Below are 15,648 nucleotides of genomic sequence, written 5' to 3' on the forward strand. Positions count from 1 at the left end.
TTTAAATTTAAAAAAGGGGCGGCCCTTCTTGAAGTCCCAGACAATTTATATTATTGCAACAAAATTCTTGATCACTCCAGCCTGCTGTGATCTGTCTCCCTCCTCAGAATTCTTGTGGCACTCATTTTGTGTCTATAGTTCGCCTAGTACATTTCATATGCTGTCTTGAACTGCACATTTTTTTTATTCCTGTGTGTTTTGTATTGTCTCCTCATTGAAGTTGTAAAGCCCTTGAGGGCAAAAACCATCTGATTATTTTACCTCCTTTTTATGAATGTACATCTTTTCATATTGAACAGTGACTGAGCTCACAAATGTTTGATGGGATTTTCATTTTGTATTCTATTTATGACCCATAGGTGGCACCCATTGAGTACTAGACAGCAAGCAACGACTTGTGGGACATTGTCTGGCTCAGGCTACAGGTCTTTTTCTTCCAATGATGATTCAGACTGAAGTAATCATTAAACACTCAGTTAACCTAGTACCTTTTATAGTCCTCTAATGTTTGCTGTGGCCCGTTGATTAGACCATCGATACTCTCTTACATAAGCATTTACCAGAATTTTCATATTCTTTCTTGTAGGACCGTGTGACTTTTAGAAGAATCATAGTGAAAAACAATGCAAAAAAGCGGAGGATGTTTGAATCATTCATTGAATCTGTTCCCCTCCTTAAATCTCTAGAGGTAAAGTCTGTTTGATTAAGACTCTATATACGGGGTTTTAAGAAACACTGTTAAGGGCGGCCGGTTGGTTCATTTGGTTAGAGCGCAGTGTGCATAACACCAAGGTCGCCGGTTTGATTCCCACATGGGCCAGTGAGCTGCACTCTCCACAACTAGATTGAAAACAACGACTTGACTTAGATGGGTCCTGGAAAAACACTTCCCCAAAATTCCCCAATTTAAAAAAAAAGAAAAGCTGTTAAACACATTCTATTGTTGGGGTGGCTGGTTAGCTCAGTTGGTTAGAGCATGGTGTGTATAACTCCAAGGTTCCCGGTTCAATTCAAAAATATTCTATTGTTAGGTTTTCAAATCATACTATTTTAACCCATTTTTGTGTTGTATAGATACTATTTGTGACTTTCAGTTGAGGTCTTTCCCTTACCATTGGTGAGTATGTCTGTTGTTTCAGGTGTCAGAACGAATGAAGATTGTGGATGTAATAGGAGAGAAGACCTATAAGGATGGAGAGCGTATAATCGCTCAGGTGAGTGGGGACCTTGTGCAGCTCCTTTCCTGGAAGTCACCTCCTGAAGAACTAGTGCATCATTTGTCCTCTCACTTTTGAGAGCTCGTGTTGCAAGGTACTAGGGCCCTCTTCCTGCAGAGTCTTCTTAAGCTCATCGATGTTCATCTCTCTGACAAGAGCACCGCTGCAGTCATAATGTGCAGCATTTCCAGCACCTCCAGAGGTTTCCTCATTCGTATTTTCAGTCAGTCTCCTCCCAACCCCCCTGACTCCTGAAAACTGCTGATCTGCCTTCTATCACTATAGAAATTCCGTTTCTAGAATTTCATATACATGAAATCATATCATGAGCTGTCTTTTGTGTCTGACTTCTTTCTGTTAGCATAATGTTTTTGAGATTTATCCGTGTTGTGGTATGTATCAGCAGATCATTCCTTTTTATTGCTGAGTAATATTTTATTATATGGATGTACCATACTTTGTCTTTCCATTCACCTGTTGAGGGACATTGGAGCATTCCAACTTTTGGTAATTATGAATAAAGCTGCAATGAACATTCGCATATAAGTCTTTGTGTGGGCATATGTTTTTATGGAATTGCTGAGACATGTGGTAAATGCATGTTTAGCAAACTTCCAGATTGTTTTTATAGACGGTAGTACCGTTTTGCACTTGCCCTAGCAGTGTTTTATGAGTTTCAGTTGCCCTGCATACTCATCAACACAGTTTCAACAGTGTTTAATTTTAGCCATTCTAGTGGGTATGAAGTGGTATATGATTTTGGTTTGAATTTGGATTTACCTAATGTCTGATGGTGTTGAGCATGTTTTCCTGTGATTGCTTGCTATCCATGTGTTTTTTTTGGTGAAGTATCTGTGCAAATGTTTTGCCCTATTTAAAATTAGGTCATTTGGCTTCTTGAGTTGTAAGAGTCCTTTATATATTCTGAATACAAATCCTTCATCAGACAAATGATTTGCAGATATTTCTCTAAATCTGTGGCTGTGGCTGTGGCTTCTCTCTTCATTTTCTTTTTTCTTTTTTTTTTTTAAATATGGAGCGCTTCACGAATTTGCGTGTCATCCTTGCGCAGGGGCCATGCTAATCTTCTCTGTATCGTTCCAATTTTAGTATATGTGCTGCCAAAGCGAGCACTCATTTTCTTAATAGTAGCTTTTAAAAAGCAAAAGATTTTAATTTTGGCAAGTCTAGTTTGTCTTTTTTTTCTCTCTTGTAATTCATTCTTTTTGTGCTCTATTTAAAAATATCTTTGCAAGATCAATAAGATTTTCTCCTATGGTTACTTCTAGACCAGAATCATTCAATAGAAATATGTGAGCCACATAAAATAAAACAGGTAAATTTAATATGTCTTGTTTAACCTAATATATCTAAAATATTACTAGTTTAACATCTAAATGATATAAAAGTTTAATAATGAGATGTTTTACATTCCTCTTTTTGGAGGAGGGTAACTCAGTCTTCAAAACCTGATATGTGTTTTACACTTAAGCACATTTAATCTATGCAAACTACATTTCACGTGCCCAATAGCTACCTGTGACTAGTGGCTGCTATATTAAGCAGTACAGTTCTAGATGTTTCGTAGTTTTAGCTCTTAAATTTAGACCTATGATCAATTTTGAGTTAATTTTTGTATACAATGTAAGGTTAGGTTTTGCATATGGATGTCCAGTCGTTCCATCACCATTTGTTGGAGAGATTATCCTATCCCATTGCCTATCCCATCCCACTTTATTGAAAATCCAATTGGCCATGTATGTTCTGGTCTCTTTTTCGTTCTGTTGATCTGTATGTCTGTCTCTGCCAATACTGCATGTCTTGATTACAGTAGCTTTATAAAATAAATCTTAAAATCAGATAGTGTAAGCCCTCCAAATTTTTATTCCTTTTCATAAGTATTTTGACTATTTTATGCTCTTTGCATTTCAGTATAAATTTTAGAACCAACTTATCAATTTCTACCCAAAAAGCCTGCGAGATGTTTTTATTGGGATTATGTTGAATCTCTAGTTCAATTTTAGAGAAACTGACCTCTTAACAATAGTGAGTGTTCTGTGTCAGTCTCAGCCTAACAGTGGTGATGCTGTTGGCTAGGAATGCCTGGGCACTAACCTGGGCCGGTACTGGGGCGAGCCTCCACAGACATTTCCCTAACCAGAGCTGGTGTTGTGGCTGGACCACCCCTTGTGGCTCTTATGATTACAAGATGCACCTCAGCAACAACTATCAGGGAACTTTGAAAAAACAAGATTTATAACGCATAGGTCTTAGAGGTTACACGACATGGCCAGGGCCACACAGCAAGGTCACAGATAGAGAGCAAGCATGGGGACCTGGGGTTCTGCCATTATTGGGAATAAGGGTGGGGTGACTAGGGTTTAGTGGGTTCACTCTTTATTGGCAAATTTAAAACATTAAAGCCGGAATTAAGGCTCAGGAGGGGAAACGTGGGGTCACTCAAGTGGCCAGTTTTCTAGGTTACCCAGGGCTTTCTAAAAGGGGAACTTCATGGATGAGGCTAGCCTGGCTCTTTATCTAGTTATGTAGCTGGCAATATGTTTGTTTGAGATACGTGTCTTTGAAATGGATACCTCAGCAATCGGAAGCTCACTGTCCGTCACTTACATTGCTTAGAAATGTCAGTCAGAAAAGCTTATTGCCAGGCTCGTACACTGCAGGGACTTGGTTCGTGAGCACAGTACATCTCCATTTATTTAGGTCGTCTTTAACTTTTTTCTGTAATATTTAGCAGTTTGCACATCTCTGTTGAATTTAGCCCTGGCTATTTCATATTTTTAACACTATTGTAAGTGGAAGTTTTTTTCCTTCAGTTTCCAGTTATTTATTGCTAGTACGTAGAAATACAATCAAATTTTATATATTGATCCTGTGGTATCTACAACCTTGCTAAGCTCATTTATTAGTCCTAATAGCTTTTTTGTAGCTTCCTTGGGATTTTCTACATTCATGATTATTTTGTCTATGAACAAAGACAGTTCTACTTCTTTTCTAGTCTGTATGCCTTTTTTACTTTATTTTTTTTCCTAATTGCATTGGGTAGGACCTCCAGTACAGTATTGGATAGAAATGGTGAAAGCAGACAGCTTTGTGTTGTTCTTGATCTTAGGAGGAAAGCATTCATTTGTTCACCATTAAGTATCATGTTAACAGTAGGTTTTTAAAAAATGCCCTTAATCAGGTTGGGAAGATCCCTTCTGTTTCAGTTTCCTGAGTTTTTTTTTTATCCTGAAAATATGTTGATGGACATTTGGGATGTTTCTAGTTTTTAGCTAGTATGAACAGTTTCAGTGATTTCATTTTCAAATCTTAAAGCAATCTTATGTTGCTGAGATAAAAAACCAACTTGGCTATTGTTTAGTATCCTTTTTATATATTGATGAATTCAGTTTGCTAATATTTTGTTTAAGATTTTGTGTCTACAAGTATCTTCCCAAGAGAGACTTGTCTATAATTTTCCTTTCTTATAATGTCTTGTCATATTTTGATATCAAGATAATGTTAGACTCATAATGTAAATTGGGATTCTGTTCTCTTTTTATTATCTGAAGAGTTTGTGTAAAACTAGAATTTCTTGGATATTTTATGGAGCCAGTGTTTTTTTGTGTGTATGAGAAGATTTCAACTACAGATTACATTATTTTAATTGTTAAACTATTAAGATTTTCCATTTCTTCTTTGTGTTTGGTAAGATCTATTTTTTAGGAATTTATTTGTTTTATCTAAAATTCAATGTTAGTGGTATAAAGTTGTTTATAGTGTTCCTATTAGTATTTTTTATATATCTATAGCATCTAGAATGACGTTCTCGTTTTCATTTCTAATGCTATTTTGTGCCTTCTCTTGTTTTTTGCTCAGTCTTGCCAGGATCTTATCAATTCTTTCAGTCTTTTTCAAGAACCAACTTTTACTTTTACTAATTCTATTGAATGTTTGTTTTCTGTTTCATTACTTTCTGTCTTATTTCCTTTCTTCTATTTTTTTTTTTTTTTTTTTCCTATTCTCTTGAGTTGGATTCTTAGCTCTTGACTTCTTAGCCTTTCTTCTTTTACATTATGGGCATTTTAAAAACTAGAAAGTTTCCTACAAGTCTGAAGATCGGTGATGGCCTACAGCACTTTGATTCCTACTTCAAGTCGCCTTGGACACTTGTGCTCTGACTACTGTGATTCTTTAGTACCAACATGCCACTTCCTTTTTCCTGCAGCCCAGTTCTTTACGTGTGGGTTGGGTCTGAGGAGGGTACTGTGCCTAACACAGATGACCCGCTGGGGTCCAGAGACAGCAGAGGAATAGAATCCACTGCCTATTGCAGGGGATCGTGGGATCCTAACATGCATCTCAGCCTGTCTCCGGATGTTCTCCAGACCACACATGCTGTCAGGGGAATTCCTGGCCAGCTGTCCCTTCAGGGTTCCTTTTATTACATCTTTTCAAGTTTATCAACACAAATTTTTATGTTTGTGTGATTTTTTTAGTTTCTTTCATGGCTCCCCACCCTCCCTCAACTCCTGTCGTGCAGCTATTTGTGTAATGCTATAACTTCATTCATGGTGATTTGGCTCTCTGATGTAGGGTGGCTACCTAACATAGCAGCACAGAAAGCCCTAGACACCCCTTTATAAGGCTGTGGCTTTCACTCACAAGGAGCAGTGATTATTATATGATGACCTGGCACTAGATTAACTCAGGAACGTCAACCTCAGCTTGGTATGTTGCCCACTTGGAGTGCTGTATGGTGGTCAAAGGATATGAAGTCTTATGAATGCTCAAAAGAAGTGTAGATTCTCACTGAAGACCTAAGACCCAAATGGAATGAGAGTACATGGTTAGTATTGAATTATCCAGTGTAGATGGTCACTGCTTCAGAGGTTAAGAGTGAGGGCGCAGAGTCTGAAGTATGCCTGAAAGCCTTTTCTCCCATACCTGCTTGCCTAACTCTCCCCTCCTTCCAGCCTTTGCTGAGATCTCACCTTCTCAATGAAGCCACCTCCTCCCACAGCACGCCAGATCCCACCTTCCCTGCTCTACTTTTTTCCCATAGCACTTCTACACAACAGCATAATTTATTGATTCAGTATATTGATAGCTTACGGTTTATTTACCCTACCAGACTATGTTCCACAAGGGTAAGATATTTGTTTTGTCCACTGATATATCTCAAATTCCTAGAACTGTGCCTTGCACATAGTAAGTACTTAATTATTTGTTGAGTTACCTGAATGACTGGTTCAGCTAAGTGGGTTAAAATCAAAACAAGCGGAAGAAAAGCCTGAGGCTCATGAGGGTGACATCAGAGCTCCTTCCTAACCAAGGCTGGGCATTCTCCAGGTCCACGCTGTCCTCTGGAGGGCTCCATTTGATGGTCCAGATTATCCCTGGGCCCCATGACCCAGGCGTAGCCAGGAGCCGCCTTGATACTATGTGTAGCAGTTTTGGCTACTGATTCCTTGTCACATGTTTCAATGGTGGACCAACGTGAGCAGCAAGAATAGCGATGCTCTGTGCGGTTGGCAGCCTGGGCATATTCCTGGAGAAAAATGTCAAGAGACCATGTTAGGAAGTGAGGGATGTGTGTCAGTCATATTGGACTGACCCCTGTGATCAGGATCCACTCATTCTGTTCTGTTAGCCATTGATTGACTTGTAGCGTGGGAAAATAAATACAAATCAGAGCTCAGGCAGTGACAAAATGATCTATTTCTGTGTCCCTCTTCAATACATATGTATGGATCTTACACGACCTCCTTTCCCTTTTCAGGGTGAAAAGGCTGAAAGCTTTTACATTATAGAGTCTGGCGAAGTGAGCATCTTGATTAGAAGCAAGGTGAGTTTATGTGTGATGATGCAAGGTATGCCAGGGAAAATGCAGATGCCGCGTGTATGCACAGAAAGTAACTGTTTGTTTAAGTAATGTGAAGTGTGTTTAGTGTACCAAAGCCATCATTGTTAGATAAGGTGTGTGACGGGCAAAGACTCGTGTTTAAGCCCATCCATTGGTAGGGATTTAGTATATTTCTTCTTGTTCCTGTTGCCTTTGCCTCTGTTACGTAACCAATGATATGAGAAATACTGGCCTACAAATCAATGAAAAGATAAACACCCTAGTAGAAAATAGGGGAACTATATAATTTAAAAATACGTGTAGGTGTTGAATATGAAAATAGCTACCTTTTTAGAGCACTGGGAGGGTCCCTAGGACAATTATTATTCTGGCCCTTTGATGGATAGGGAGACCTAGAAAACTGATGACCTATGATTCTAACCATAAATCTGTCATCACCAGATTTCCCTCTTTCAATTTTTTTGACTACAGAATTTATGAATAGTTAGAATAGTTATATGTAATACTAAATCAACCTGTTATGAAACCTTTTACAGAATATCTTTAGTAAAATTTAAGTATGAAGGAAGAAAGAAAAATATGATGATTACCGCTTATAAGATAGTTTGATTCCTAATTAAAAATAGATCTGTTGCTTCACATGAAACAATAGTTTGAAACTTCTGTGTTCTTTTACTTATAGTTTTTGGCCTACTGATATATTTGTACATTTCTCAAATATTCATTGACACACAGCATAGTTTTGGGTGTGTAGGATCAGCATCACTGTGACATTGGGTGGGGACTTGGGAAAGTTGGTCAGAAATGCAGTCTTGGGCTCCGCCTCAGACCTACTGAATCAGAATCTACCTTGTAACAGAACCCCCAGGGGGCTGCTGTTGGCGTGATGGTCTGATAAGTGCTGCTCTAGAGAAGGGCCTAGTTGGGCACTAACGTGTGTAGTCCCACAGAATGCTCCAGAGATAAGAAAGAGACCATTGGCTGGAATGGGGCAGATTGGCTTAAGAGCAAACAGGTCAGGGCAGAAGTGTGGAAGGAGAAAAGTTCACACCATGTAAGCTAGTGTGGGACTTTTGTTTATTTTTCTAAATTAACCTTAAAAAATTATCTATCTGCCCATAACATAAGGTAGCTCTTAGAGATTGAGACTAATTCTTAATAATAAATTCTAAATAAATTTATACTTAAACATGTTATTGCTTAGCTTAGCAGAGTGATTTGTTAAAAAAAAAAAAGAAAGGAAACTGTAGATAATAAATACAATATAGTACATTATTTTCAGTAATTTGATAAGCACAAATTACAACCTGCTTGATTTCTTAGTACAGAATTAAACCACCAAAGTTCAAGGTTGAACATTATTTTTAAAAATATTTAGGTGGCTTGGGGGTGGCTGGTTAACTCAGTTGGTGCTAATAACACCAAGGTTGCTGGTTCGATCCCCGCATGGGCCACTGCTTAAAAAAAAAAAAAAAATTTAGGTACTTGACTCTTCTTTAAAAATGCAGACAGTAGATGTAAACAGTACCGAAAAAGATTTGTCACTGTAAAGTATTGTCCGAGAAAGGCGTGGTCTCAAATCAAAACGTAGCAGCCCAGGATTGTGACTCTTAAGGAAAGCATTGACATTATTTAGAAAGTAGCAAAAGACCTTGTCTTTTCCACCCCGTGCCTCAGAAGTCAGCATCTACCAAATGGAGAGTATTCATATGTATATATGTATGATTATATGTTAATATATTAACATTATAATATAATATTATTATGTAATATATTATAATATATTAATTATATATTATATTAGAAATATAATATATAATGTTATTAATATATATAAATCTTCAAAAGAAAACGGTCTGCACCTTCCCTCTTGATAATTTAGCTATTACCTGAAAGGTGTTAGGGCTCAGCTGAAGCACCGGTGAAAGTGAGCTCCCTGATGAAACCAGACCACTGAGATTGCCCATTCAGTTTACATGCACGTCAAGAGTCTCTGCAAATGAGTTCTCAGTAATTGTGTTAAGTGTACTGATAAAGGAATGCAAGTGTGTGCAACTGGACATGCCCAGCTGTGCTGCTGGAGTCAGCCCCGGTCATGTTCTCTACCTGCTCTAGACTAAAGCAAACAAGGATGGTGGGAACGAGGAGGTTGAGATTGCCCGCTGCCATAAGGGGCAATACTTTGGAGAGCTTGCGCTGGTCACCAATAAACCGAGAGCTGCTTCGGCTTATGCAGTGGGAGATGTCAAATGCTTAGGTAAGAAAAATACTTTATGCAATTTTTCCAAGTGCCCTGTATCCCAAAGTCTAATCTCCTATCACGTGAGTGTCTGTATTTAAGGAAAGGTTTGCACGAGGGAAATGACTTTGAATCGTTGGTGTAGAGAATTCATTCTCTCCCCCATCTTTTTAACAATGCAGTTATGGATGTACAAGCATTTGAGAGGCTTCTGGGGCCCTGCATGGACATCATGAAGAGGAACATCTCACACTACGAGGAACAGCTGGTGAAGATGTTCGGCTCCAGCATGGATCTGATCGATCCTGGGCAGTAGGTGTGCCGCACCCCAGAGCCTTCTCAGTGTGACACCAACACCTTCCGGTCAGCCACAGAACACACACAGAAAACAGACACGACAGAACTGTTCCTGCTGTTGCCACCTCTGCTGCCATTACGTGTGGCCATGGGCATTTAGAAAACTTGAAAGTCAGCACTAAAGGATGGGTAGAAGTTTGACCCACACCCCCACTTTGCTCTGACAGCCCATCATTAAACCATTTGTATTGATTATTCCAACCCAGTTTTCACATCTTTGGTTCAAAATGGCATGTCTCTCCAACAATTTAAGTGCCTGATACAAAGTCCAAAGGGTAAACATCTTCCTTTCCTCTCTTGCTGCTACTGTTGCTTTTGGAAGTTACCACAGGTCTGCATAAACCTGTTGTATAACTGTAGACACCCTCCCCCAACCTTTCTCAAGGGAGGAAATGTTATAACCTTCGATCTCCTCATTTGTTCTTTGAGAAAGTCCACATTTGTTCACAATTGTAGCCTTTGGTTTTACAGTGGAAAATGGTGGCAGATATGATGGAGGTGTGTATTCCTGTGGCATTATACTTTCTGCTGAAAGCTACACACATGACAGCTGTCTCCAAACTCACGGGGACGCTTAGGGAGGGCCCTGCCCAGGGCCCAGCAGGTCAGCACCCAAAGCACACTGATCCGTCATTCGGACCCATGTTCAAGCAGACAGTTTGGGTTCAGCACATTCTTCAGGTAGCAGAAAGCCAGGGAAGGCTTTCTGGGTTGGGGGGTTTATTTTGTTTTAGTAGATTTTGTTTTATTTTGTTTAATCTCTGTGCCATTTGCATGAATGAATTGCTGTCCATTTATAAGGCGCCAGGGTCTGGAGGTGCCTGACCCAAATACTTTCCTGGATAATTCTTGCCGCCTCTTGTTTCCAGTTGTCGCAACTGGATAATGGCAGTGTGCCAACAAGAGTTTGTCCTACAAAGAGTGCCCTTTCCTTCTACTCCAGAGTTATTACATAGCCTTGCTGCTGAACCATCGATTTTTAAACTCTTTAAAGAAGAAGCAGCTATTTTTTTGAAATTAAAAAAATATTTCTCTATTTAGGGAATTCCCCTTGGACGTGTTCATATGTTATCAGTTTGTCAGCTGACTCGGGCATTCATCCTAAAGATCAACTCTTTTGTTAGTTTTCAAAACTTGGCATCATTTACAATTTTATAGAATTATTGTGAAGACCTTTCTAATTAAGATGTTAGGATATTTGTGGTTTCAATTGTTAATTCCAGGGGAAAGTAATTTAGCCTGTATTTTAAAACTTTTTTAACCTTTTAATTATAATCAGGCAGAATTCTGATGAATTATCCTAATTAGATACATTTCAGAATGAAATTTTTTTCTTCAGAATTACTTAGAATCAAATATTAAAAGTGCAATGTGAAATTTGCATAAAGGTAAATTTGAATGTCATAGCCAAGTTTATATTGAATCAGGAGGCCCTTTACAATATGATTTTTTAAAACTTGTATAACTTAATAAATCCCTAAGAGATCACGTGCTGGGGCTTGACTCATTCCCATGTGGATAATGATGGAGCGCACATGGTCACCTTCCATTGGCCACATAGGTCAGGCTCTCTGTTTTTTACCAGACAGTATGGTCGAGAGATTTCCAGAGTGGTGAGTCACCGCAGCCCTGGTGAGTTCTCCCCTTTTCTTGTGCTCCGTGGAGTGAAAGCAGGAGTCTTTTTCAGACTGCTCTAGGTAGCCTGCACTACGGCTCGGAATTGTGAAAGGTTGTAACTAATACTCCAAACAGGCAGCTAGCACTGGGAAAGCCCATGTGGTTTTTCCCATTATTTTTCAAGGTTCTTCTTTTCTGTGGTGTTGCTTTATTATCAAATAAGTTAAGAAAGCAGACCTTGCACTTTAGCTGAAAGAACCACACCAGTTTCTTACAAAGGGAACAGGTACATTGGGCTTCAAGAGTGACACAGAGGTCTAGCCCCAGACTCTGTGAGGCCTCTGTTTAAACACCAAGCTGATGCTCCCTTTGCCCCCCCATGCCAGCATTATTAGGACTGGCTGTGAACTCTGCTAGAGTCACTCCTGCACGCTGCTAGGGAGAAGCCTTCTCGTCCTGCCTTCTTGCACTTGCCAGTTCTGTCTTCCCCTTCACAGAAGCCTCTTGGATACGCCCAACTCACTGATGGTTGCTGTTTTACAGAGTAGAATTCATCAGGTGTAAGTCCTCCTGATCTAGTTACACACCGACGTATAGATGATCGGTCTATCCCCTCACTGCATACAGGGCCCCTTGGAGGTCTGGCTTGAGGAAGGGAGACTTTAAAGGGACCAGTGTAAGTGAAATAGGACACAGCCATTACCAAGGTGCCAAGAGCCGGACAGAGTTCCAGGTCTCTGTGCAGGATGGGAAATCAAAGGTGGCAGACAAGTTCACCTCGAGGCTCTGGTGTCCACATGTGCCAGGCAAGCCCTGCACTGATTGTTGAGGGTGTGTTGGGAAGACATCCCTGTGTTAATTGTTTCATATTCTTCTCTTCTGTGGGTTAGAGCTTCATGCCTTTTTCTGGCTTTGCTTTTGATTTCGGATGGTGGAAAATGTTCCTGAGAGCCTTGAGATCCAACCTGCAGTATTATCCTCCCTTCTGGCCCCAGTTTATCACATCCACTCTCTTTTGGTTGTGGTCTCTGAAGGAAGGGTTCATGTGTTCTGTCCCTTTACTCGACAGTCCTTATATATAACGGTGTTATATATAATTGCTGTAGGTTCTCAGAAAGCAGGGTGGAGTTTTTCTTTGAGTAGTTTAATGAGCGAAGTCAGCAGCAAAGTTGCAAGGAATGGTTCTCCAGCCAGTAGAGGTCATGTTCATCCTCTTATCACCCAGATTCTCTGCTCACAATGCAGAGTCATCAGTGGTGCCGTTGGCAAACACCCTGGGCACACAGCATCTCCAGTTTGTGTCACAGTGTACAAACCAATCTCTCTCGTTTAGAAAAATTGCAAGAGCATTTTTTGCACAGAGAAAGAGAAAAAAGACCCATGAATGTCATCTTTTATCTTTTGTTTTCAGTTGGCTGATGTTGGAATTTTTGTTTTTGACATGCACTTGTAAACCAATCTTGCCAAGATACAAGTTATTTTGGTTTTTCACTACAATTACCTCTTGTTCCTCCTGTCTTGACTGCTGACGTTCCTCAATGATTCTAATGTCTATTTTATGGGAAGCAGCCTTCCCATGGGTTTCCTTTTACACACTGCAGGGCTATCTTTATACTTTTTAAAAAATTAAAAAAAAAAAGAGAAAACTGTCACTAACCTCATGGGGGATTTGCAGAAAACCATTTAGCCCACCTTGAGCAAAAGGTAGACTCCTCATTGTTTTCTTAAGCTCATTGTATTAAAAGAAATCTAATTCAGCATTATTGTGCTACCTCAAAGGTAAAAATGTTTTAAGGTCTTTTTTTGGTCCTGAGTTCTACACGTAGTGTTTGAAATGTCTTTCAATTTAAATCATTGGGGAGAATCTTATTTTAACCTGTTTTACACTTGTATTTTAATCTCAGAAGAATAAGTGATTGGGAAATGATTAATTCTTGCTCTGTAGTATTGAACATATAATTAAATCATTGTTTGCCATAAATAAGGTTGGGTTTTTTAAAAGGAAACTCCAGGGCTTGGCTTTGCTCTTGGTTGACAAATCAAGGCTTAATAAAGGCTGACAAATCATGTCTGACTTTCTGGTGCAGCCTGTGTCATGTGTTTGTCCTCTCATTTCAGGGCTACAGGCCATCATAGCCCTCATCTGTTGGGGTTGGGGTGTGAGTTCTTGGAAATGAGAGAAGAGGCCTGGGCATATGTATTAGGTAGGGTTCTCCAAAGAAACAGAACCAATAGGGGGGGTGTGTGTAAAGAGATTTGTTATTATAAAGAACTGGCTCATGCATTTATGGAGGCAGGCAAGTCCCAAGATCTGCAGGGTTAGTTGGCAAGCTGGAGACCCTGGGAAGCCAATGGTTTAATTCCAGTCTGAGTCTGAAGGCCTGAGAACCAGAAGAGCCAATAGTGCAGTTCCTGTCCAAAGGCCGGCGGGCTCCAGATCCAGGAAGAGATAGTGTCCCAGTCGAAGGCAGTCAGGCAGGAAAATTCTCTCTTACTTGGGGGAAAGTCAGCCTTTTTGTTCTATTCGGGTCTTCAACTGATTAGAGGCTGCCCACCCACATAGGAGGGCAATCTGCTTTACTCAGTCTATTGATTTAAATGTTAATATTATCCAAAATCACCCTTATGGACACTCTCAGAACAATGTTTGACCAAATATCTGTGGGCAGCCCGTGGCCCAATCAAGTTGACACATAAAATTAACCATCCCAGCTTTGAGTTGTTGGGGATGGTGTGCAAGGGCATCAGTACATCCATTGCCAGGAAGATACACTCACCAATGAAGCCCAGCAGAAATCATCTCCTGTCTGACAATATGACGTGTATCATTTTCTTCTCTGTAACATGGCTACCAGAACTAGCAAACAGGTAAAAAGAGCTTAAGTCCAGACCCACCACATAAGCAAAACAGCACTGTCCAGCATGACATCCAAGCATAGTTAAACTCGACGTTTTCATTCTGAAAATGAATGGCCAGAACAGGCCGGGACACCTGCAGTACGCACTCCCATGCCTGCCATGAGCCCAACCCGGCAGCGGGAGGAGCAGGGGACCTGAAGCTGAGTCTCGGGCCTGTTGGGCAGGAGAGGAGAGGCCTTTGGGGCACATGTGCCTAAGTTCTGGGGAAGTCGGAACAGCAAGCGAGCTGCCTTGAACGCTAGTGTCCTGCCCCAGAGCTGTGCAGCCGGCCTCATGCACGGAGTGAGAAGTGAGGCCACACAGGCTCAGACGCCCCCAGGAATCGGCTGGACCCCAGACAAGGGGCTGTTTCCCCTGCAGATGCAGCCCTGGGAACCAGAGTGCTTCCCAAACCAGGATGGAGCTGGGGGGTAGAGAGCACATGCCCCCAAGACCCTGAAGTCTGGGCCGCATTGTGGGTGAACATACAAAATGCCCATATCTACCCTGCCTCAGAATTCAAGATGGTTCCACCCAGCTGGCAGCTCCTCCTGCCTGAGGCCGGGCAGATGAAGGTGAGTTGGAGCCCTCAGCCAGGGCCTCTGTTTTGCTTGCTCATCTGTAAAGGAGGCAGGTTTGTGGGAGGCCTCTACAACCCCCCCCCCACACACACACACACCCAGTGCCCCCTTCCCTTGGCCTTGCCTGCAGGCATTGGCCTAGTGGGTTTGCAGCCCAGCCCCTCACTTGCCTAGACTGAGCCACGGACCAGCTATTAACACATAGGGGGCTGGGATCCAGTGGCTGGTGTGGTCTCTCCCCCTGTGGGCACTTTAAGCCTTTGGCATCTTTGGCTCACACCAAAAGAGCCCCCACCTCCTGACAGACAGCTGGCCTCACAACTGAAAATGGAGTGGATTAGTTTCATCCCCAATAAATGGGTAAAGCTGGGTTTATAACCCGAGGGCTAGCCTTGCATCCAGGAACTGGTTCTAGGCCAAGTTTACAACGTGCAGGCAAAGGTCCGTTAAGAGTGCTGGAGTGCGGCCTGCTGAGACCAGGCGGGCTTTCCAGCACAACAGGGATTTCCCAGAGTGCCCCACCTCTTCACTGCCTGATTGGCGATTGTGCCAGGGACAGGGTGTGTGAGTCCAGGATGTGCTCTAGCTGCCGCCAGCCTGGCCCTGTGAGATCCTTGTCTTGATAATTTTGCTGCCTTTTGTTCTGGGTAAAAAAACCCCGCCAGAATCATTGGCAGTCAGCTCCTCCCCTCCTGGCCAACTTCCCAGGGCTGTGGGTGTGGAGGGCGGGGGCTGTGGGGGTGTTGGGAGGCACCCCTGCCCTGGTGGGAACATCACATCATGTTCCCTATGCTGGGAGCCCTGGCAGGACTCCAGGCCAGAGGGCGTGGGGTTAGGCCAGAAGGGCCAGCTCGGTTTAGGAAACAGGCAGGA

At 41.5% G+C, this 15,648-nt stretch overlaps 1 protein-coding gene and 1 non-coding gene across 2 annotated transcripts in view; one reads left to right on the plus strand and one right to left on the minus strand.

Moving 5' to 3' along the window:
* PRKAR2A (protein kinase cAMP-dependent type II regulatory subunit alpha) overlaps positions 1 to 13,370 on the plus strand; it is a 72,597-nt gene extending 59,227 nt beyond the window's left edge. The window contains exons 7-11 of the mRNA XM_019723700.2: positions 587 to 688; positions 1,140 to 1,214; positions 7,000 to 7,065; positions 9,199 to 9,340; positions 9,505 to 13,370. Of these exons, the coding sequence (XP_019579259.2) occupies positions 587 to 688; positions 1,140 to 1,214; positions 7,000 to 7,065; positions 9,199 to 9,340; positions 9,505 to 9,638 (519 nt within the window). The 3' untranslated portion in view covers positions 9,639 to 13,370. The remainder of the gene's footprint in view (positions 1 to 586; positions 689 to 1,139; positions 1,215 to 6,999; positions 7,066 to 9,198; positions 9,341 to 9,504) is intronic.
* LOC141567394 (U6 spliceosomal RNA) lies at positions 2,245 to 2,351 on the minus strand. The gene has a single exon (XR_012489978.1). It is a non-coding gene; the product is annotated as a U6 spliceosomal RNA (small nuclear RNA).
* Positions 13,371 to 15,648: the final 2,278 nt, after the last annotated feature.

This window comes from Rhinolophus sinicus, linkage group LG10 (genome assembly GCF_036562045.2).
Source record: "Rhinolophus sinicus isolate RSC01 linkage group LG10, ASM3656204v1, whole genome shotgun sequence".
Classification (NCBI taxonomy): Eukaryota; Metazoa; Chordata; class Mammalia; order Chiroptera; family Rhinolophidae; genus Rhinolophus; species Rhinolophus sinicus.